Source organism: Canis lupus, chromosome X, assembly GCF_003254725.2.
Source record: "Canis lupus dingo isolate Sandy chromosome X, ASM325472v2, whole genome shotgun sequence".
NCBI classification, from domain to species: Eukaryota; Metazoa; Chordata; class Mammalia; order Carnivora; family Canidae; genus Canis; species Canis lupus.
This window is the reverse complement of record NC_064281.1, coordinates 46,202,370-46,226,423: the sequence shown is the minus strand read 5'-3', so window position 1 is coordinate 46,226,423 and position 24,054 is coordinate 46,202,370. Positions and strand designations below refer to the sequence as shown.

Here is a 24,054-nt window from a genome sequence, read left to right as displayed (position 1 = left end):
TTTTGCGGGTTTTGCGGTTTTGTGGGCCATGAAGTCTGTTGCAACAACTCAGCTCTGCTGTTGTAGCAGCCATAGGCAATATGTAAATGAATGAGTGTGGCCGTGGTCCGATAAAACTTTATGAACACTGAAATGTGAATTTCAAATAATTTTTCTGTCACAAAATACTATTCTTCTTTTGATTTTATCCCCCAACCATTTAAAAATATAAGAATCTTTCTCAGCCTACCTGTTGTACAAAAACTGGCAGTGAGGTGAGTTGGGTTTGGCCTGAGGGCTGTATGTAGTTTTTCCACCACTGTTGTAAAGGGTTAGGCAGAATAAAGTGTTAATTAGGGATTTGAGGGCAGCCTGGGTGGCTCAGGGGTTTAGCCCCGCCTTCGGCCCTCTGCGTGATCACGGAGACCCGGGATCGAGTCCCACGTTGGGCTCCCTGCATGGAGCCTGCTTCTCCCTCTGCCTGTGTCTCTGCCTCTCTCTCTCTCTCTCTCTCTCTCTGTGTCTCATGAATAAATAAATAAAATCTTAAAAAAAAGAAAGAAAGAAATAACTTAAAAAAATAATTAGGGATTTGAGGGTAGGTGATTGATAAATATAAAGCTAGGTGCCCCGATAAATATAAATTGTTTAATTTTGATAATGAAAGAAGGTGGAGATCATTTCAGCCCCTTTTTTAATTTGGACCTAGAGGTTTCGTCACACAAAATGAGCATCTTGAATTGAGGAAATGATCTTGCCAAAGCAAAACTGGATGATGGAAATGAGAAAGAAGATAGTTTTAGTGTTACAAACTCCCAAGGACTGTAATGTGGTTGTGTATTGTATGTACCTGTGTAGTTCAGGGTTGTGTATAGTGTTATGCACGTGGCGCCACATCTTATGAGGCCCCATACTAATGAGTAAGGAGTAGACTTGGGAGTACAGTGCCTGAGTTGAATTCTGGCCCTGGTTTTTACTAGCTGTGTGATTTTAGAGAAGTTAACTTAATTTTTTGAGCTTAGTTTCCTCATTTGTAAAATGGGAATAAAAATATTATCTACCTCAAGATTTTTGTAATGATTACATGAGAAAATGCATGAAGGGGCTTACAGTGCTCGGCACAAAACACTCAAGGAGTGTTAATTGATGATATTTATTTGGTTTTATGTTGTACATGCCTTATTTGTTTTTTCCTTCCTTCAGTTATTTTGAAAAATGATAATATCCTTTTTTTAAGATTTTATTTATTTATTCATGAGACACACACACACACACACACACACACACACACACAGAGGCAGAGACATAGGCAGAGGGAGAAGCAGGCTCCATGCAGGGAGCCCAATGCGGTACTCGATCCCGGGTCTCCAGGATCACACCCTGGGCCAAAGGCGGCGATAAACTGCTGAGGCACCTGGGCTGCCCCAAAAATGATAATATCCTTAACTGGTTCTTTTGTACAGATTGTTGATGGACAATTCTGCTATAAAGGATTAAAATAACATAGAGATAGATTAAAACCTTAAGGTCCACCTTTACACAATTTCTGCCCTCTGGTAGGTACCATTATTAAGACTTGACTGTAGGGGCACTAGGCTGACTCAGTTGGTAGAGCATGTAACTCTTGATCTCAGGGTTATAAGTTTGAACCCCACTTTGGGTGTAGAGATTACTTAAAAATCATAGAAAAATCCTTAAAAAGAAGAGTTGACTGTAAACTTGTACTGTCCTTTTTTCTCTGTATTTATATGCATATACATATACAAGTAAAAATATATATATGTTTTATGACTTGCTCTTTTCCCAAAGATATGACTTAGGATTCTTTTCATGTCGGTCTGTCTCTCTCTCTATATATCCTCTCTCTATATATATTTATATATATGTGGAGAATGAAGTAGCTATATATATATATATATATATATATATATATATATACACACACACACACACACACACACACATTCTCTTTAATGAATACATAGTATTTAATACAACTTGCTTCTTTAACCTGTCGGATAAATTAGGAACATATTTTTCCAGGATCCCTGGGTGGCGCAGCGGTTTGGCGCCTGTCTTTGGCCCAGGGCGCGATCCTGGAGACCCGGGATCGAGTCCCACGTCGGGCTCCCGGTGCATGGAGCCTGCTTCTCCCTCTGCCTGTGTCTCTGCCTCTCTCTCTCTCTCTCTGTGACTATCATAAATAAATAAAAATTAAAAAAAAATAAAATAAAAAAGGAACATATTTTTCCATGCTGTTTTGTATGCATTTAAACATGACTTGCTCTTTTCCCAAAGATATGACTTAGGATTCTTTTCATGTCGGTCTGTCTGTCTCTCTCTCTCTATATATATATCCTCTCTCTATATATATTTATATATATGTGGAGAATGAAGTAGCTATATATATATATATACACACACACACACACACACACACACATTCTCTTTAATGAATACATAGTATTTAATACAACTTGCTTCTTTAACCTGTCGGATAAATTAGGAACATATTTTTCCATGCTGTTTTGTATGCATTTAAACATACATGAGTACATTTAGAAACAGGGTTTTGTGAGTTTTTTCCACATAAGATATATATATGTTGTACTATAATTTATTGTTTTTCACTTAATAGTATTTATGTGTAGATTTTTATACTTCATATATATCCATTTCTCATTTTTAAAACATGTATATTATTACGTAGTACAGATGTATCACTGCTTATTTTACCATTCTCTCTTATAGATGGATATTTAAGTTCTTTTCAATATTTTTTGCTATTCCAAACAATGCTTCAGTAAGAGTCCTAGTGCATACATAAATTTGTATACATACAAGAATATTTCTTACATACATACTAAAAAGTGATTGCTGGTGATAAGTATGCATTAAGATACTTGGAATTTGTCAAATGAAAAGGCTATTCCAGTTTGTCTGCCAAGAGTGCACGAAGTGCTGAATTTCTCATATGCTTCTCAATATATAATATTAACAGAGTTTTAGGCTCATCTGATGGACAAAAAATATTAAATTGTTTGAATTTGCGTGTCCCTGCTTACTAAAGAGTTTGAGCCATCTTTCTACCATCCATGTATTGGCCATTTTTTATTTCCTACTGATTTTTTTAGTTCTTTATATATTCTGGATATTAATGCTTTGCTGTACATGTTGCAGATGTTTGCTCCCAGTCTGTTGCTTAGCTTTTAACCTTGTTCATGGTCAAATGGCCAAATGTGTTAGCTTTTTTATTAATGGTCGTTGCATTTTGTCTTTTTATGAGAGCCTTTCTTCAGGTTAAAAATATATTCATCCATATTTTCTTTTAATAGTTATATAGTTTTGCTTTTACATTTAGCTCTTTAGCCTACCTGGAATTTATTTTTGTGACTGGTTTTATGTAGGGCTTTAACATCCTCCCCCCGCATATAGAGAGAGCCAGTTGTTCTGACAGTGTTTATTATGCTATCTGTTCTGTGCTGAAACGACATTATTTAACTCACTATGGCTGTATTATATTACAGTTTTCTTTATATAGGTATTGCATGTTTCTTCTTGAGTTTATTCCTAGATGAATATAACTTTGTTGCTCTTATGTACAGGATAGTGTGTGTGTTTAAAATCTCAGTGACCTACCTTCCTTCTTTACACCCAGTCCTTCCCTCCCCTTCCTCGTGCTGCCCATCTCCAGTGCCCTCACCTTAGAATAGTTGTTTTTTGTTGTTGTTTTATTTTTTTAAAAGATTTTATTCATTTATTAAATATTTTAATTTGTTTATTTGATAGGGAGAGAGAGAGAGTGCATGTGCGCACACTAGCAGGAGGAGCAGCAGAAGGAGAGGGAGAGGGGATCCCTGGGTGGCGCAGCGGTTTGGCGCCTGCCTTTGGCCCAGGAGACCCGGGATCGAATCCCACGTTGGGCTCCCGGTGCATGGAGCCTGCTTCTCCCTCTGCCTATGTCTCTGCCTCTCTCTCTCTCTCTGTGACTATCATAAATAAATAAAAATTAAAAAAAAAAAGAAGGAGAGGGAGAAGCAGGCTCTCCGCTGAGCAGGGGGCCCCACGCAGGGCTCCGTTGGGCTCTATCCCGGGATCATGATGTGAGCTGAGGGTAGATGCTTAATTGAGTGAGCCACCCAGGCACCCCAAGATTTTATTTATTAGAGACAGAGAGAGATCACAAGCAGGGGTAAGGGGCAAAGGGAGAGGGAGAAGTAGGCTCCCTGCTGAGCAGGAAGCCCAACAATGTGGGACTAGATTCCAGGACCCTGGAATCATGACTTGAGCTGAATGCAGATGCTTAAGTCACCGAGCCACCCAGGTGCCCATAGAATAGTTGTTTCTTAAATTACATTTTCTAACTGATTAGTGCGGATGTATAGCAAAGCTATTGATTTCTGTTTGTTGATTTCATCTTTGGCCTTTCCTCTGAGCTCTCTTGTTAGTTCCTATTATAGTTTTTTAGTTGATTTGCTTGGATTTTCTAGATAGATAATCATATAACCTGCAAGTTTTGAATTTTGTGACATACTTTCCAATATTCATACATGTTTTATTTCCTTAAGTGGTAGCAGTGATAATAAGAATTGTTGGCTTATTCATGACTTTAATTATTGTTTATGCGAAAGATGTTTAACCTCACTCATGAGATAAATGCTAATTAAAACCACACTGAGATTCCTTTTAAAAATCTATCAGTGTTAAAAGTCAAAACGTTTGATAACACCTTTTTGTTTTCAAGGTTCTGGGGTAAAGGACAGCTTCATACATTATAGGTGGAAGTTTGAATTGGTATAATGCCCATGGAAGGCAGTTTGGCAGCGTTATATAAAGATGCACACAAAAAAAGATGCACAGGCATTATATGTATTATACTGGATATATTAGCATACTTCAATGAAAGTTAAATATGCAAATTTATTTTGATCCAACAATCTCACTTCAGGGAATACATATATATACACACACCCACACGCATATATACATACATATATGCAAAGTATGCGATGTTATCTGTCATAATAACCTAGCAAATAATTGAATAATATATACTATATAGGTTTTAAAAAATAAGAATGAGGAACTTCTATGTAGTGACAGGGGAAAAAATAACTTGTGACTATAAACAAAAGTTTGGTATATATGCTACTTTTTGTGAAGGGAAGGAGAAAGAGAACATGTATTTATATTTGCTTATTTGCCTAAAGAAACTCCAGAGAGCTACGCAATAATCTGATGAGTGGTTCCCTGTTGGGGGAGTGATGGCAACTGAATGGATGGAAAACAAGGTTGGGAGGGAACCTGTTAATTATATACCTCTTTGATTTTTGAATTTTAGGACTATAGTTTTAAAAATTAAATTAAAAATGGTTTCTTGAATTATTTCAACTCCTCCAAGAACATTTTTGTTTTTCTTGATCTTTCTTTTCTGTGTTACAGGTTTTCTCCAAATGACTGATCTGTCCATATTTAAGAATGAGCTAGTAGAAGGGCTGACTGGGAGTTCTATGTACTGAGACAGGGTTGTCAACTGGTAGGCTTTATTTTGGGGTGAGTGGGTGTACAGCTGGCTAATACATTTGGAGGGTCCAAATACCAGAGGGCAAAGGCTTTGCCCTGTGGTGCCCTCGTTCATCCTGGTTTGTTGAATTTGATATTCTGCATGCAAGGATTTTTGTCTCTTATGGAATGGGGAGGAGAGTTCATTAACTGTATCATAATTTAGTCCCTTTTTCAGCCTTTTATTTACTCTGGCACTTTATGGGATCACTTATTTCTGGGATTTGGTCCTGCAAGTCTTCTCTCTCCTGGGTTGGAACCATTTCTATTACATATTTTAGGTTGTAGCATCATTTGATTTGTGTTACTAGCCAGTTCTTTCCTATCTGCTCTCTGTCAGAAATTATTGAAATCTTATATTTGCTATGCCATTTTCCATTTGTGTCCTTGACTTATGACTTATACTTTTGTACTTTTTTTTTAACCATCACTTTTCCAGAGTCTTGGAAAGTACAAGGGATGTAACTGTTCAGTTCACCTTCTTGAACCAGAAGTCAACAGTTATATATCTTAAACTTGGGTAAACTGTAAGCTCCTTGAGGACAAGGTCTGACTTTTTATTTTATCCCCAGCTCCTGATAGTGCTTGGCACTTGGTAAACGTTTATTAATTTGAATACATATATGTGTGTGTGTGTGTATATATATATATATATATATATATATATATATATATATGTGTGTGTGTGTGAATGAGAAAGAGAGGATTATTAATGGGAAATTTACTGTATAATAAATGACTACTTAAAAATTTATATTGAACTATACTTGACATACAACATTGTGTTAGTTTTAGGTGTACTGCATAGTAGTTTTACAATTCTACACATTATGCAGTGCTCAACACAGTAAGCGTAGTTGCCATCTGTCACCATACAAAGTTATTACGATATAATTGACTATATTCCCTATGTTGTACTCTTCATCTCTGTGACTTATTTTAGAACTGGAAGTTTGTATCTCTTAATCATTTTCCCTATCCCCTCATTCCCCTCCCTTGTGGCAACCACCAGTTTGTTATCTGTATTAGTAAGCCTATTTATTTCCCTTTGTTGTTTTTTTCATTAGTTTTGGTTTTTAGATTTCATACATAAGTGAAATCCTATGGTATTTGTCTTTGACTTATTTCACCAATCATACTACCCTCCAGGTCCATTCATGTTATCAGGAATGGCATGATCTCATTCTTTCTTATGGAATTAATCCTTTATCATGTATATATAACATATCTTCTTTTTTTATTTTTTTTATTTTTTTATGATAGAGAGAGAGAGAGAGAGAGGCAGAGACACAGGCAGAGGGAGAAGCAGGCTCCATGCACCGGGAGCCCGACGTGGGATTCGATCCCAGGTCTCCAGGATCGTGCCCTGGGCCAAAGGCAGGCGCCAAGCCACTGCGCCACCCAGGGATCCCTATAAAATATCTTCTTTATCCATTCATCTATTGATGGACACTTAGGTTGCTTCCAATATTGGCTTTTGCAAATAATGCTGCAGTAAAATAGGGGAGCACATATCCTTTTGAATTAGTGTTTTGTTTTCTTCAGGTAACACCCAGTTGTGGAATTACCAAATCATAGGGTACTTCTACTATTAGGGTTTTTTGTTTGTTTGTTTGTTTTTAGGAGAGAGAGGGGGATGAGCAGAGAGAGAGAGGGAGAGAGAGAATCTTAAGCAGGCTCCATGTTCAGCTCTGAGCCCAACGTGGTGCACCAATTAACATTCCCACCGTCAGTGCACCAGAATTCCCATTTCTCCACATCCTTGTCAACACTTGTTATTTCATGTCTTTTTGTTACTAGCCATTCTGACAGGTATGAGGTGATACTGTGGTTTTGATTTGCATTTCCCTAATAATTAGTAATATTGAGCTTTTTTAAAAAGTAAGCTCTACTGAGCCCAATGTGGGGCTCAAATTCATGACCCTGAGATCAAGAGTTGCATGCTCTACCAACTGAGCCAGCTGGGTACCCCATGTTCAGCATCTTTTCATGTGTCTGTTGGCCATCTCTTTGTCTTTGAAAAATGTCTATTTAGATCTTCCACCTATTTTTTAAAATTAATTAATTAGTTTAGTATGAGTAGGGGGAGGGGCATAGAGAGAGGGAGGGAAATTCAAGCATACTCTGTGCTGAGCATGGAGCTCCATTTCACAATCCTGAGATCATGACCTGAGCCGAAAGCAAGAGCCAGATGTTCAACTGACTGAGCCTCCCAGGCACCCCTGCCCATTTTTGATTGGATTGTTTTTTGTGTATTGAGTTGTATGAGCTCTTTGTAAATTTTGAACATTAACCCCTTATCAGATATATCATTTGCAAATATTATCTCCCATTAGGTAGGTTGACTTTATGTGTTTTCTTTCAATTGCTGGTTTTAAAGTTGAAATTCTTGAGCCATTGATTGACCAAGTACTGATTTTATGATGAATTTCTCATGGATAGAACCATGATAAGCTATGGGGGAAAATTATTTCAGACTTTTGACTCAGATGCTCCAGGATTATTTATCAAACAGATTAAAGGAGTAGATATAGGGTACACATTTTTGAGATTTTCCCTATAATTTCAATGTCCATAGAAGTGCTTTTGTAGTTACCTTTATATATATTTCTAGTTTGTTAGCATTTTATGAAGGAAAAAATAGTCATGGAAAGGTTATGACGTACAGCCATTGAACTTAGTAAGAGGCTTCAGTTTTGAGGCCTGAGTTTTGCAGACTATTTCAGTGAAGTGTGTTTCTGTATTGCTGAATGAGGAAGAAAGATATTTCCTTGTCACTGAAGCAATGCCAACATGGTTTATTACTGGAAAGCTTTAAAAGAGTGTATTATATACTTATCAGCCTTGCTAAGTGAGTCTACTGAAAATCATTTAATGATTTTTAGAGTATTGTTGAATAGTGCTTTAATATAGTGCTGCCCCACGGGGTTATTAAGATGTAGACAATAAAAGCTTCTATTTATTAATTATTATATTGTGCCAGGCACTGTGCTGAGTGGTTTATATGTGTATTTTCATATCAGTACTGTGAAATTTCACAAATGAAATCAACAATGAATGAGGCAAAGTAATTGGCCCCAGATCTCCTTTGGGAAATGAGAGGCTTGGGCAGCCTGGGTGGCTCAGCGGTTTAGTGCTTGCCTTCAGCCCAGGCATGATCCTGGAGACCCGGGATCGAGTCCCACATCGGGCTCCCAGCATGGAGCCTGCTTCTCCCTCTGCCTGTGTCTCTGCCTCTCTCTCTTCCTGTGTCTCTCATGAATGAGTGAATAAAATCTTAAAAAAAAATCCTTTCATAAATTTTATAGAATTCTTTTTTTTAAAGATTTTATTTATTCATTCATGAGAGATACAGAGAGAGACACAAGCAGAGGGAGAAGCAGGCCCCATGCAGGGAGCCCAACGTGGGACTTGATCCCGGGTCTTCAGGATCACGCCCTGGGCTGAAGGCGGCACTAAACCACTGAGCCACCCAGGGATCCCCATATTCTTATATACCTCAGCCCCAGGTGACAACTACTCTTATTTTCTGTTTCTATAGATTTGCATATTCTAGACTTTTCATATAATGGAACCATACAGACTATTGTCTTGTCTTCTGGCTTCTTTCACTTAGCATTATGTTTTCAGGGTTTATCCTTGTTGTAGCATGCATCTGTAACTCATTCCTTTGCATTGACAAATAGTATTCCATTCCATGGTTATGACATATTTTGTTTATCAGTTGACAGACATTTCTATTGTTTCCATCTTTTGGCTTTTGTGAATAATGTTGCTATGGACACTTGTGTAAAAGCTTTGTGTGGACATATGTTTTCATTTCTCTTGGGAAGATGGTGTCATATATTAACTCAATGCTTAATTGGAGGAACTGCTAGACTGGGTTCCAGAGCAGCTGTACCATTCTGCATTCCCTTCAGCAATGTATGAGGAGTCCATTTTTTCCCACATCTTTACCAACACTTGTTATGTTCTGTCTTTTTTATTGTAGCCATCTTCACGAGTGTGAAGTACTCGTTGTGGTTCGTTGTGGTTTTGAGTTGCATTTCCCTGAAAAGTAATGATGTGGAACATCTTTTCATGTATGTGTTTATTGGCTATTTGTATATCTTATTTAGAAAAAGGTCTATTCAGAGAGCCCATTGGAAAAAAAAAGAGAGCCCATTGGATTATTTATCTTTTCATTACTGAGTTGTAAGAATTCCTTATATATTCTGACTAAACAGTGATCAGATATATGGTTATCACATATCAGATATGTGGTTTACACATATTTTCGGTCAGCCTTTTTGCTTTTCACCTTCTTGGTAGCATCCTTTGAAGCACAAAAGTTTTAAATTTTGATGAGGTTCATCTTGTCAATTTTCTCTTTTATCACTTGTATTTTTGTTATTGTACCTGGGAAATCATTGCTTAGCACAAAGTCACTAAGATTCACTCCAGTGTTTTTTCTAAGAGCGTTATAGTTTTAGCTCTTACATTTAGGTCTGTGATCTACTCTGAGTTCATTTTTTTTTGCGTATGAGGTGGGGGTCCAACTTTACTCTTTTGTATGTGGTATATCCAGTTGTTCTAGCACCTTTCATTGAAAGACTGTTCTTTTCCCATTCAGTGGTCATGGCCTCTGTTTTGCAAATCAATTGACCATAAATGTTAAGGTTTACTTCTAGACTCTCAATTCTGTTCCATCGATCTACAAATGACCCTTGAACAATGTGAGGGTTAGGAGCACCAACCTCTGTGCAGTGGAAAATCTGCATATAACTTGACTCTAAAAACTTAGTAATAATAGTGTACCAAAGCTTTACCAATAACATAAACAATTGATTAATACATATTATGTATGTTATATGTATTATGTACTGTATCCTTACAATAAAGTAAGCTATAGGAAAATGTTATTAAGAAAATCATAAAGAGGGGAAAGCAAATTCCCAATACCATAATACATATATCCACATATGGATGGACCTGCACAATTCAAACTCATGTTATTCAAGGGTCAATCATATATATATCTATCCTTATTTTGTTCAATTCTAATTTAATTCTTTTGTGGTAGGATAGCATACTTTGATTTCAATTCTTTTAAACTTACTGAGATTTATTGTATAGTGTATTATTTGCTCTGGAAATTTTTGCATATGTGCTCGAAAAGAATGTATAATTTGCTCTTATAGGAGTGTTCTGTAGATGGCCATTAGGTCAAGTAGGTTGGTTGTATTGGCTAAGTTTTCCAGATTATTTTTGATTTTCTGTCTAGTTCTGTTCATCACTGAGAATGGGGTATTAAAATCTTCTACTGTTATTATTGAATTATTTCTTTCCCATTTTGTCATACTTACAGATGTCCCTCCTTGTCTCTAGGAAAATTTTTGTCTTGGGTTGGTTTTTAGAATTAAGAAGACTGAGGGAACACTCATTTCCCCATTCCTCTTAATTGTTTCTTCTTATCCTTATAGTTTGGGAAACCAGGTGACTAAACATGTTAGAATTATTATACCAGAGCAGCACTATTGGTTCCTCTATTTTTATATTAGGGTTCTGAGTAAGAATTAATTTTTAAAAAGAGGTTATGCAGTTAAAAATGTTTGAAGGCTTTTTCCAACTTAAATTCTCTAGTTTTATCTATTTTTGTCTGCTTAGAAGTCTTTTTATCTTACTTATGGATCATTGCTCTTGAGGTTTCTGGATAAATGACCGTTAATTAAGTGAAGTGAATAATATTATTCTTACTTAAGAATATCTCACCTAAAATGTTTACATTTGAGGAATATGAGTAAAGGGCATACTAGATCCTCTGTATATTCTTGCAGGGCTTCCCCCCCCCAAGTCTAAAATTATGTTAGAATAAGTTAAAGAGAAAATCTCTACCTCACTGAGGCATTGTTAGATGCTTTTTCTCACTTGGAGGCAATACTCGTCTTATTAGATGACTTTCAAAGTGTATTGATTTGTCAGTGTAACCTCAGCACCTTTTAGCTCTGGTATTAATTAACAATTATATCCTAGTACTGTCATCTGATAGGCAAATTTCTGTGGATTTTTATAGATTCTCCTTTTGCCTCACACCCATATTCATTTAGATAGTAAATCTTGTATTTAGTATTTCCTTAACATGTCTGGAATCTGCCCCCTCTTGCCACTATTTTCATTCAAACCTCAGCATCTCTTTCCGGGATTATGGCAGTAGCTCTCTAACTGGTATCCCTATTTTACATTGTATGGCATAGAAATCTTTGATGACTACTGCCTCTCTGTCCTCATCTACCTGCTTCTAATAGGTGAGTAAACTATTCATGGTACCACTCATATACGCTTACTCCACACTGTTTCATGACTTTGCTTGTGATCTTCCCTTTGCTTGGATCAGCTAATTTTCTTTTTTTTTCTTTTTTTTTAATTTTCTTTTTTCAAGACTCAATTTGTGTATCTTTTCCAGGAAACCTTACTTAGAGTATCTGACTTCAGGTTTTTGCATGTAGATATCCAGTAGTCCCAGAACCATTTGTTGAAAAGCTGTTCTTTATTGAATATTCTTGGCACCCTTGTTGAAAATTAAATTGACCATGAATATGTGGATTTTTTCCTGGACTGTTTATTTTTGCTCTGCTTATGCCATCCTTATGCCAGTACCACACTGTCTTAATACTATAGCTTTGTAGTAGGTTTTAAAATTGGGGAAGTATGAGTCTTGCAACTTTGTTCTTTTTCAAGATGGCTTTGGTTTTGGCTATTCTGGGTCCCTGGAAGTTTTATATGAATTTTAGGATCAGCTGGTTAATTACTGCAGAGAAACCATCTGGAATTTTGATAGGACTTGTCTAAAATGTATAGAACAGTTTGGGGTGTTTCTCCTCATTTTGTTATAGTTCAGGGAGGTTTTTCTTCAGGTTTTCAAATTTGATAGTTCTGTATATTCTTTTTTTTTTTTTAAAGATTTTATTTATTTATTCATGAGAGACACACACACACAGAGAGAGAGGCAGAGACACAGGCAGAGGGAGAAGCAGGCTCCATGCAGGGAGCCTGATGTGGGACTCGATCCCGGGTCTCCAGGATCATGCCCTGGGCCGAAGGCAGGCGCCAAACCGCTGAGCCACCCAGGCGTCCCAGTTCTGTATATTCTTGGTTTGACATGACAAATTGTGCCTTTTAGGGCACATAACGTGATAAAGGTATATAGGCTTAACTTTGTGATGCATGTTTGTGGTGAGAAGGGAAGAATTTTCTTATTGATAGTTTACCATTTTTGAAAAACTTTTTCTTCCTTATAGGTTCACACATTCATTATGGAAAGTTTTAGAAAATACAAGAAAGCAAAAAGAAAAATGTTCATAATTCCACCATTCAGAGTTAATATAGTGTGTACGTGTGTGTATGGAAGCTTGTATGTATTTCTTTTTTCATTTAACCATATAACATATAGGGAATTTTTTTCATCTCACTAAAAACTGCAGTTTTTTTTTTAACTTTTTTTTTTTTAAGTAGACTCTGTTCAACAGATTCTGTTCAATTCTGTTCAACATGGGGCTTGAACTCATGACTCTGAGATCAAGAGTTGCATAGTTTACTGACTGAGCCAGCCAGGCACCCCAGAATTGCAGTGTTTTTTTTGTGTGTGTGTGTGTGTTTTTTTTTTAATGCTATGTCACATCTCATTTTGGTATTTAAACCTCTATTAGGCTTATGTTTAGGATAGTTTTTCCAAATTGTGTTGTAGTTAAATCTTTGCCCAGATTCTTGACTATTTTCTTTTAAAAGATTTTATTTATTTATGAGAGACACACACAGAGAGAGGCAGAGACATAGGCAGAGGGAGAAGCTGGCTCAATGCAGGGAGCCCGATGTGGGACTCAATCCTGGGACTCTGGGGTCACGTCCTGAGCCGAAGGCAGACACCCAGGCATCCCGGTTCTTGACTATTTTCTAAGCAAATTCCTATAAATGAAATTACTGGTTCAACAGGATGCATAGATGCATATTTTTAAATCTTTTTTGCCATTTTTTGGGATACTGTGTTAATATTTGGCAGCAGTTTCTTTCTGCCAATATCTGAAGATAAGCTCATAAACAAGTATTTGCATTATTTGAAACTACCATTAGATGTTCATAGCAGCATTATTCACAATAGTCAAAAGGTAAAACAAAACAAAAACAACTCAATCCATTTACCAGATGAATGGACAAACAAAATGTGGTATATCCACATGATGGAATGTTGTTAAGCCTTAAAAATGAATGAAATTCTGATACATGCTACAACGTGAATGAATTTTAAACATTATGTGAAGTGAAATAAGCCAGACACAAAAGGATTCATACAAAATATTGTATGATTCCACTTATATGAAGTACCTAGAATAAGCAAGCTCATAGGGACAGAAAGAAGAATACAGATTACCAGAGGCTGGGGAGATGGGGAATTTAACAGATACAGAATTTCAGTTTGGGATGATGAAAAAATTCTGGAAATTGTGAATGTACTTAGTGCTACTGAATTGTACACTGAAAAATGGTTAAATTTGATATTAAGTATACTTTACTACAATAAAAATATTACTACTGGATTAATTTCAGAATTTTAGATAAAAACCACTTTTTTGGTGGTTTATTTTATGTGTTTATGTGTTTATTTTACTTATTGTGCGTTACCTACCTTGTAGCTAGGTGAACTCGGGGTTTGGATACTTGTTTTAAATATGATAGACTGGGATCCCTGGGTGGCTCAGCGGTTTGGTGCCTGCCTTCGGCTCAGGGCATGATCCTGGAGACCCAGGGTCGAGTCCCACATCAGGCCCCCTGCATGGAGCCTGCTTCTCCCTCTGCCTATGTCTCTGCCTCTCTCTCTTTCTCTGTGTCTCTCATGAATAAATAAATAAATAAATAAATAAATAAATAAATAAATAAATAAAGTCTTTAAAAAAAATAAATATGATAGACTGATAGCTGGTGCTGAGAACTAAGTTCCTAACCAACATTTATGCAATATGAAGATTTACTGAGCTATGTATGCCAAGTAGTCTGCTGGGCACTGAGGACTACAGTGGTAAACAAGATAAGACGCAGTCCCTGGAGTCTCCTGGTTGCTAAGGTTGGACAGAATAAGAACAAACTTCTTATTAAGAAAAAAAAAGGATTAAACAATCAGGTGACTTGTTTTCTCCTTAATGATTTCCTTTGTGGGGTGATTTTAAAATATCCTTTTCCCCCTTTCAGGTTGCTATGGAAACATAAGACTACATAAACGGAAGTCCGTTCTGATAATTACCTGAGATGTAACTGGACTAAAGAGTGGAACAGGAAAAATTGTAGTACCAACCTCAATTACAATGGCTACTGATTCAGGAGAGCCAGCTAGTACAGAAGATTCTGAGAAACCTGATGGAGTTTCACTGGAAGACAGAGCTCCTCGGGTTGTAGCAACTTTAACGGTGGAAGCCAGACTGAAGGAAAAAAGTAGTGCTTTCTCTGCTTCTGGGGAAACTACAGAAAGGAAAAGATTCTTCCGAAAGAGTGTCGAGATGATGGAAGATGATAAAGTTGCTGAATCTTCCTCCAAAGGTGAGAGAATGAAGACCGCAATAAATATGCCAAGAGTGGAAAAGCTTCCGACAAACGTGCTAGCAGGTGGACAAGAAGTCAGATACGGACAGTGTTCAAAGGCAACCTCAGAGTCCTCAAAAGATGGTTTCAAGGAGAAAAATGAAAAGGAAATAGAAGAAGAAGCAGAAATGAAGGCTGTAGCTACTTCTCCTAGTGGCAGGTTCCTGAAATTCGACATAGAGCTGGGAAGAGGAGCATTTAAAACAGTATATAAAGGATTGGACACTGAAACCTGGGTTGAAGTTGCTTGGTGTGAGCTGCAGGTGGGTATATAGTCTCCTTGGTTTTAATAAATTTCAGTTTTAACAGGCCTGGCCTTCTGAATGATCCAGGATTAATATATATCATGGATTAAAATAAAATGAAAGGCTTGTCCCCCACCTTCCTGAAATTATGCTCTTTTCCTGGATATTCTTAGAGCCCATGGCAGTCTTTTTTCCCTCCTGTTGTTTTCCCTTCTGTTTTAAAGGGGGAAACGTCTATGAGTGTTTTCTTTGGGAAAATAACCCTAATTTATTAACCTTGGTATGTCTCCAAAACTCTTGAGGTCTCACTTTGAAAACTTTTAGTAAATGTATGCTTTTAGTTAGTTGATTGTTGTACTAAGTATTTGGGAACATGATATGTCAGGGATATATTTAGTGTGATACATCCCTTTTCTCTTTTTCTTTCAACAGTTTTTTTGGGGTTTACATGGTGTTTTTCAGAACAGAAAATGTTAAGCTTGATTCTTGGAGGACTTCTATTAATATAAACTTGTCTGTGCTTTAAATTTACCTCAAAGAGGATCTCTGGAAGAAATAATCACCAGAACCTGCTGAGTGAGGTAGTCAACTGGAATGTGTTTAGAAAGGAGAAATGAAAACAACAGAATAGTTGAATTACCTAGATATTTGGTTCCATAATATTTATGTGGTACTTTTAACTAATGAAGGACTAAATGGGAACAGAACATCATACAGAAATTCTATAAGAAGAATTGTTTTAGGCAGATGTAGTTCAAATATAAAGAAAACCTTTGTGACCTCAGTCAGCCCATGGGAAATGTCAGTGTTCACATGAGATGCTTAAAATTAAGATTGAACAGAGCAAGTCACTAAGTACAGGTTTTTGTTATTCACATTCCAGTGGTCTCTGTTCATGTTGATGTATATGTAGGTGCTGTGATTTCACACATTCTGAATTTGCTGTAGGTTGCCATTTATTATTTTTTTAAGATTTTTTTTATTTATTCATGAGAGACACAGAGAGAGGCAGAGACATAGAGGGAGAAGCAGGCTTCTCACAGGGAGCCCAATTTGGGACTCAATCCTGCCCTAAGCTGAAGGCAGACTCCCACCGCTAATCCCTGCTCATTGCTATTTAGATAGGTTGAAATTTAGTCCAGGTTCCTGCATTTCTAGGGAGCTTTTTGTTTAACAACATGGTTTTGAAACTTCACTGTTTATAAGTTAGTGTTTGTTTCATATGCAGATTCCAGAGCCTATTGTCAGAGGTTCAGATTCTGTAAGTCTGGGACAGGAGGCAAGACTGCAATTTTAACAAGCTTTTTAAGTGCTTTGAATGTAGAAAGTCCCTTAGCTCTCTGGAATGCAAGTTAACTAGCAGTCAAGCCATTCTAGTAGTTCTTGAAAGATGTGTGCATCTGTGGATTTGCTTGGTTTTCTTCTCCCTCCCTTGTTCCCCTTTCAGAATTTTATAAGGTCTGTGTCAGTAGAAATATTAGGTCATGTGAACAAATAAACATCAAAATCACCTGAAATTCCACTTTTCTGAGGATACTTTTAAACATTTTAGTTTATATCTTTCTGGGCTCTCTCTTTTTTTTTAAATTTTATTTATTCATGAGACAGAGAGAGAGAGAGAAGCAGGCAGAGGGAGAAGCAGGCTCCATGCAGGGAGCCCAGAGCGGGACTCTATCCCGGGGACTCCAGGATCACGGCCAGGGCCAAAGGCAGGCGCTAAACCGCTAAGCCACCCAGGGATCCCTTGGACTCTTTTATTTTTCTTCAAAAATGTATATATGACTATTTTTTCCCCACAAAGTGGGATTGTTACTATAAGGTTTTACAAAACCTTTTCTTTTTACTTATCATGAACATTTTTCAGTACCAGTAATTGTGAATTTACATTATTATTTTTAATAGACATCCTTATAAGTTATTTAATCAGTCCTCTATTGTTGGACATCCTGAATTTTCTCCAGTATTTCACTATTATAAACATGGTTGTGATCAACATCCTTGTAGATACAGTGAAAATTATGTACATTTTAATTTCATCTCTGCATTGTGATATTGGTAATGCTCATTTTTTAGTGATGCTCTGTAAATTGGGGAAATAATTTCCATTCACTTGGTAGTAGGATACATAGTAAAAATATGTCAAGTATTTTGCAAATTGTATAGCCATGCTAAAGGATGCTTAGGTAAAACTTAAAATATTCTAGTGGTAGAGACTGCTTAGGGGAGTGCCTTCTATCATTCACCTGTGGAGAGACTGAAAGAGCCCATAAGGTCTCACTATTCAAAGTATTCAGACCATACTTTGAATAGTGATGCCCTGGACCAGCAGCATGCACATCACCTGGGAGCTTATTAAAACTACAGGTTCCTATGTCTCATTCCAGACCTACTGAATCAGAATCTGCTTCTTAGTGGCATCCGTAGGTGATGTACACACAGTAGGCACAGTATGTTTGAAAAGCCCTGAAAAAAGGTACCAGTGCAAGAGCTAGCTGATCAGAGGAGGGGTTCCCTTGATACACCAACATGAACTTTATATTATATCATATATACTGATTCCTGATATCTGGTCCAGACTTTCCAAATCAGATTCTCTAAGAGAGAGGCCCCAGGACCTTATTTTTTTGAAAGTTTTCCAGTTGATTGGACACATAGCCAGATTTGGGAATATCTCATGTGGAGCAAATGTTGTAAATATATAAAATACATTTTAATTTGCATTGAGAACAATTGCAGTTTTCTATTCTGAAAGGAATGTCAGAATTAGTGGATTTAATCGATACAATTTTTAGACATAATTTTCTGCATATTTGGAATTAGGAAAAACTAACTTGAGTATGATGCAGTTTGTAATGTATAATTTCTCATATTTTTTTCACAAAGTCTTATTATATAGTTAAACAATTTTCTAGAAAAACATCCCAGTCAATAATTTAAAGTATTCCAAATTCTTCCCCGATCTTTATGTGTGTGTCTGTGTGTATAATACAAAGAATGAGTATGTCTATACTTTTGTTATCAATTTGATATGTATTTTCTATTTATTAACATCATTAAAATATTTAAACTATATTTTATTGCATTTATAACACCTCTTGCTTAAATCTTCCCTGAAATTAGGCAGTTCTTTTCTTTTTTAATCTTATTTTTTGCATGTTCGATTTAATAGCTTAACAAAAGGCTTTTATACCTTTTTCTCTTAATGGTATTCCCCCCTACTGTGGATATTTGAGCCTTGTGTAGCAGTTGTTAAAAGCTCCATGTACATTTGTTTAGAATACATTGACCTTATGGCAGTGCAAAGAATCGTGCGAGAGAGATTTTACTGCTGATATTTGACTTTGAGGATGTTAAACAAACCAACCCTTTGATGATATAGGTCAGATTTAGGATTTGGCTGTAAACATCTGCATTTCAACACTTTGTCATATTTTATGGTCTCTATAACTTGATTTATGCTTTAGTGGAAAGGCTGATCTATTGTTCTTTGTAAAGAACTTGGTAAATTGGTAATTTACCGTGAGTCAGGGCTATCAGTCATAAGTGCTGTCTGGAAGACTATTTTAGTTCATAATGTTGAAAGACCTGGTCAGATGTTACTGAAAGGCTTGCTTAGTAACTCTTAGAAGGAGTCAATCACAACAATTTGTAATATTTTCCTCTTGCACTAACAACTTGAAAATCAACAGCACTCTCCTTTTACACATGGAAATATAACCGGTTTTAAAATTGTGGAGAAACTTATTTTTCCATTTTAATTTCATTCATTATCTAAAAGCACTTTGGGGAAGTATATTTTTCAATACCAGCCCTACAGTTAATTGTAAAATTAGAATTAGATAACATGAAAACAGCTGAATTTCTAAAAGAAAAATTTTAAAAAATGTATGCTAGAATTTCTGTTTCTGAATAAATATTGTGGTCCAAAGTATTCACTCTGGGATACTTTTGCTATTTTGCTCTCAAAATATTTTTTATGGTCTTCTTGGAAACGTTTCCAGATTCTCTTTGAGCCACATAAGAAAATGCTTCATTACATATAGGCACACCCAAAATAGTGATATTCAGTTTGATTCCCCTCTCTCTTCATCTGACCTTGCCCTCAAAGTGGAATACTCTCATGGACAAAGAAGATTCCATTGAAGGGAGGAGAGATAAAGCTTGCTTAAATATATTTGTTCTAGTCTCTTTGTTTAAAAACTGGTCACGTAAATTTATCAAGTATAAACCAAAGGCAGATGTTTTCATAAAATGACAAAGGGTAAGAGTGGCAGGAGACAGACTTGGTCTGGGAAATATCATTTATATTCTTGGTTCAAAATTAATTTTGAGCTAACTGATGGCTAAAAGAACAAATTGATATATCTAGTAGACTGAATAATTTTGCACTCCAAAGATGCCCATGTCTTAATATCTGGAATTTATTAATATGTTACCTTATATTGCAAAAAGGACTTTGTAGATATGATTAAAGATTTTGTGGTGGGTAGATTACCCTGAATTATCTGGGTAGATCAAAGATAATCATAAGGGTCCTTATAAAAGAGAGGAAGGATGGTCATGGTCTGAAGGAGATCTGATGATGGAAACAGGTTGGAGTGATGTGATTGATGGAAGTGGGCCGTGAGCCAAGGAACATGGTCAACCTTTAAAAGCTAAGAAGGCAAGGAAACATTCTTCCTTAGAGCATGCAGAAGGAACACAGCCTTGCCAATACCTTCATTTTATTCTAGTGAGTCTCGTTTTGGATGTCTGATCTTCACAAGTAGAAGATAATAAATTTGTGTTGTTTTAAACCACTAAATTTATGGCAATTTGTTACAACAGAAGTAGGAAATGAATGCAATACACACAGCTGCCATTCATCTGTCCATTCATTCAACAAATAAATATTCAGTTCTACAATGTGTTAGAACTGTGCTAAGTACTAGGGACATAATAGGGAGAAAAAGCAGACACAGGCACTATTTTCATAAAACTTACAATAGAGAGAATTTATAGTAAGAAGGCGGCTTAGAGGGGCTCCCTGGATGGCTCAGCAGTTTAGTGCCTGCCTTGGGCCCAGGGTGTGGTCTCAGGGTCCCGGGATCGAGTCCCGAATCAGGCTCCCTTCATTGAGCCTGCTTCTCTCTCTGCCTGTGTCTCTGCCTCTCTCTCTCTGTGGCTCTCATGAATAAATAAAGAAATAAATAAATAAAAATCTTTAAAAAAAAGAATGCGGCTTAGAGATTAGAATTAGTGAAAAGATCAAAGGGCTGTTAAATATAGATTTTTTTTTGAAGGGAATAGTAGGGTTGGGAGTATCGGCAATGTGGTACCACTCCTTTACTACTTCATTTTCTTTTTTTAACTTTTTATTTTGAGATAATTTGCTACTAACTAAAGAGTTGCAAAGGTAGTATAGAAAGTTCCTGTATGCCACTCACTCAGTTTCCCCTTATATTGATATCTTAACCAGAGAACATTTATCAAAACTTAAGAAATTAAAATTATAATAATATTGACTGAATGAAGTACAGAACTTATTTGGATTTCACCAGTTTTCCCACTGATGTCCTTTTTCAATGCTGTGATCCAATTTAGGATCCTACATTGCATTTAGTTGCTACATCCTCTTAGTCTCTTCCAAACTGTGACAATTCCTCAGTCTTTCCTTGTTTTTCATGATATTGAACTTTCATTTTTTTTAAGATTTTATTTATTTATTCATGAGAGAGAGAGAGGCAGAGAGGAAAGAGAGAGAAAGAGAGAGAGAGAGAGGCAGAGACACAGGCAGAGGGAGAAGCAGGCTCCATGCAGGGAGCCCGATGTGAGACTCCATCCCAGGACTCCGAGATCACGCCCTGAGCCGAAGGCAGACGCTGAACTGCTGAGCCACCCAGGTGTCCCTCATGATCTTGAACTTTTATTTTATTTTATTTATTTATTCATGAGACACACACACACACACACACACAGAGAGAGAGAGAGAGAGAGAGAGAGAGAGGCAGAGACATAGGCAGAGGGAGAAGCAGGCTCCATGTAGAGAGCCCGGCGTAGGACTCGATCCTGAGGGTCTTGAGCCAAAGGCAGAGGCCCAACCGCTGAACCACCCAGGCGTCCCTGATCTTGAACTTTTAAAGAGTATTGCTCAGTTATTTCATAGGATGTCCCTTAATTTGGGTTTGTCATGTTTTCTTGTGATTAGATTTAGGTTATAAATTTTGGGAAGAATACCACAGAGGTGTTACAACTTTCTCAGTGCATTGTAGCAGGGGGTACGTGATGTTGGCTTATTTTTTATTTATTTTATTATTTTTTTCCCTCTCCTTTTATTTTTTTATTGGAATTCAATTTGCCAACATATAGCATAACACCCAGTGCTCATCCCATCAAGTGCCCCCCCTCAGTGTCCATCACCCAGTCACCCCCACTCCCCGCCCACCTCCCTTTCCACCACCCTTTGTTTCCCAGAGTTAGGAGTCTCTCATGTTCTGTCTCCCTTTCTGATATTTCCCACTCATTTGTGATGTTGGTTTAGATTATTGGTGATGATAACCTTGGTCACTTGGTTAGGGTGGTGTCTAATAGATTTTTTTCTATTGTAAAATTAATATTTTTCTCTTTGTAGATTAATAAATATATTGGGAGTAGATACTTTGAGACTATCAGGGCCTGGGCCAAAGGCAGGCGCTAAACCACTGAGCCACCCAGGGATCCCCTCCATTTATCAAAATTAATGTTAATTGAGGACTGTATGAGTACCTGGATAGGTACTTAATTTGAATATTTTATTTAATCTTCACAACAATTGTATGAAGTAGAGATGACTAATTTTCAGATGGTGGAACTGAGGTTTAGATACATTAAGTAAGTTACCCAAAACGGGAGAGCAGGGAGTTGTATTCATCAAGTGTGTATAAATGCGTATAAAACATTTACATAGATGATTTAAGAATTTCCCCCTCAGTTATTTGAGTAGATAATTCTTTTGTTTTTAATAATTTTAGAATACACAGTTTCATAAATGGACCCTGTTTAAAATACAGTTCTTAATTAAACTACTAACGATCAGGGGCTACTTAATAGTGTCATTTAAGAACACTCTCTGGCTTGGGGCCTCTGAGGAACAGTTTAATGGTTGGGTTGCCTTGGCTAAATGTCTGGCCTTCATCTCTATCAGTGTCCAGAGATGGTTGGACATGTTGGTGAGACTGAGTTGTGCTAATTCAAAAGCCTAAATCTAGGACACAAATTTATTAATTTAGAATGAGGAGTACAGTTGGTAGGTCAAATGGTCTAGTTGTTCTGTAGGCTAGGTACATGGGATGCTAAATTATAATCAGAAACTGGCTAGGTAAGAAAAGAGTCAGAACAAAGGAACTAGAATTCCCTGTGTGTGTTCTTTAGCAAGACAATAGAGCAAGCACATGAACTGTTTGTTCAGGTCCTGACCAGATGAGGACATCCTCTTTGTTCAATGGTACTGGAAAACGAGTGAACCTGGTTCTGTATTTGGTTCATTCCCCTTTCGGTGTGCTTTTTTGATGTGCTCTACCATTGATGAGCACTTTTTAAAAAGGTATCAATACTGTTGCTGTCTAAAAGCTGTAAAATGCTAATATGGCCAGGCTATAACTATTACATGCTGATTTCATGATTAGTACTTTGGTGTTACCACTTGCAAATTATCATTGTCCTAGTGCGTGTTTATTTCATATAGCTTTAGTTCTAGGATGCTATGCTGTCTCTCCAAGGAAAGTGGCTGTGAATGAGGTGTCTGCAGTCATTGCTGTGAATACTGCTTTTGAGAGGTGAAGTGATAAACTAGAAAGTGGTCAGGATTCAGAATATGGCAGAGCTGGGTTCCAGTGTTGCCTGTGCCAGTTGGGTACCTCGGGCAAGCTAAGCAGCTTAACATTTTGGAGCCTTCTTTAAAAAGAAATGTAATATTTTTGATATGCAAAAGACAATAAAGAATAACATGATGGAAATTTTGTACCTACTGCTCAACTTGAGAAATAAAAATGCTGAGGATCAGAGATAATGATTGTAAAATGTGGCACGTTTGAGTGTTCAATAAATGATAGTGATAAGATATTGAGCAGCCTCATATTTATTCAAAATATTCATTGATAGACTGCTTTTTAAGTTAAGCATCATTTCAGAGCCTTCATTGTGGTTTTCCTTATTTGAACAAGTTACAATACAGCTTTTATAACATTGTTGATGACTTCTTTTTTTTCACCTTTGCAGAAACAGCCACATAGCCACTGAACTGGTTATGTAGTTCATTGTTGGTGTTTGCATTAAGAGCCATAGCTGATAAGGCTATAGTTTACATATTGGAAATGAAATACTTCTTTTTTTGCTTTGTTTTTAAGTTTTTATTTAAATTCCAGCTAGTTAACATACAGTGTAATATTAGTTTCAAGTGTACAATATAGTGATTCAGCACTTCCATATAACATCCTGTGCTCATCACAAGTGCACTCCTTAATCCTCATCACCTATTATTTAACCCATTCCTCCACCCACCTCTGGTAACCAACAGTTTGTTCTCTAGTGATGAGTCTATTTCTTGGTTTGCCTTTTTCTTTCTTTTTTTCCCTTTGCTCATTTGTTTTGTTTCTTAAATTCCACATACTAGTGAAATCATATGGTAATTTGTCTTTCTCTAAAA

General features: G+C 36.7%; 1 protein-coding gene across 4 annotated transcripts in view; it reads left to right on the top strand.

The window, feature by feature from the left end:
* WNK3 (WNK lysine deficient protein kinase 3) overlaps nucleotides 1–24,054 on the top strand; it is a 154,172-nt gene that overhangs the window by 8,686 nt on the left and 121,432 nt on the right. For all 4 annotated transcript variants that reach the window (XM_035712180.2, XM_035712181.2, XM_025468536.3 and 1 more), the window contains exon 2: nucleotides 14,761–15,410. In XM_035712180.2, the coding sequence (XP_035568073.1) occupies nucleotides 14,874–15,410 (537 nt within the window). In that variant the 5' untranslated portion in view covers nucleotides 14,761–14,873. The remainder of the gene's footprint in view (nucleotides 1–14,760; nucleotides 15,411–24,054) is intronic.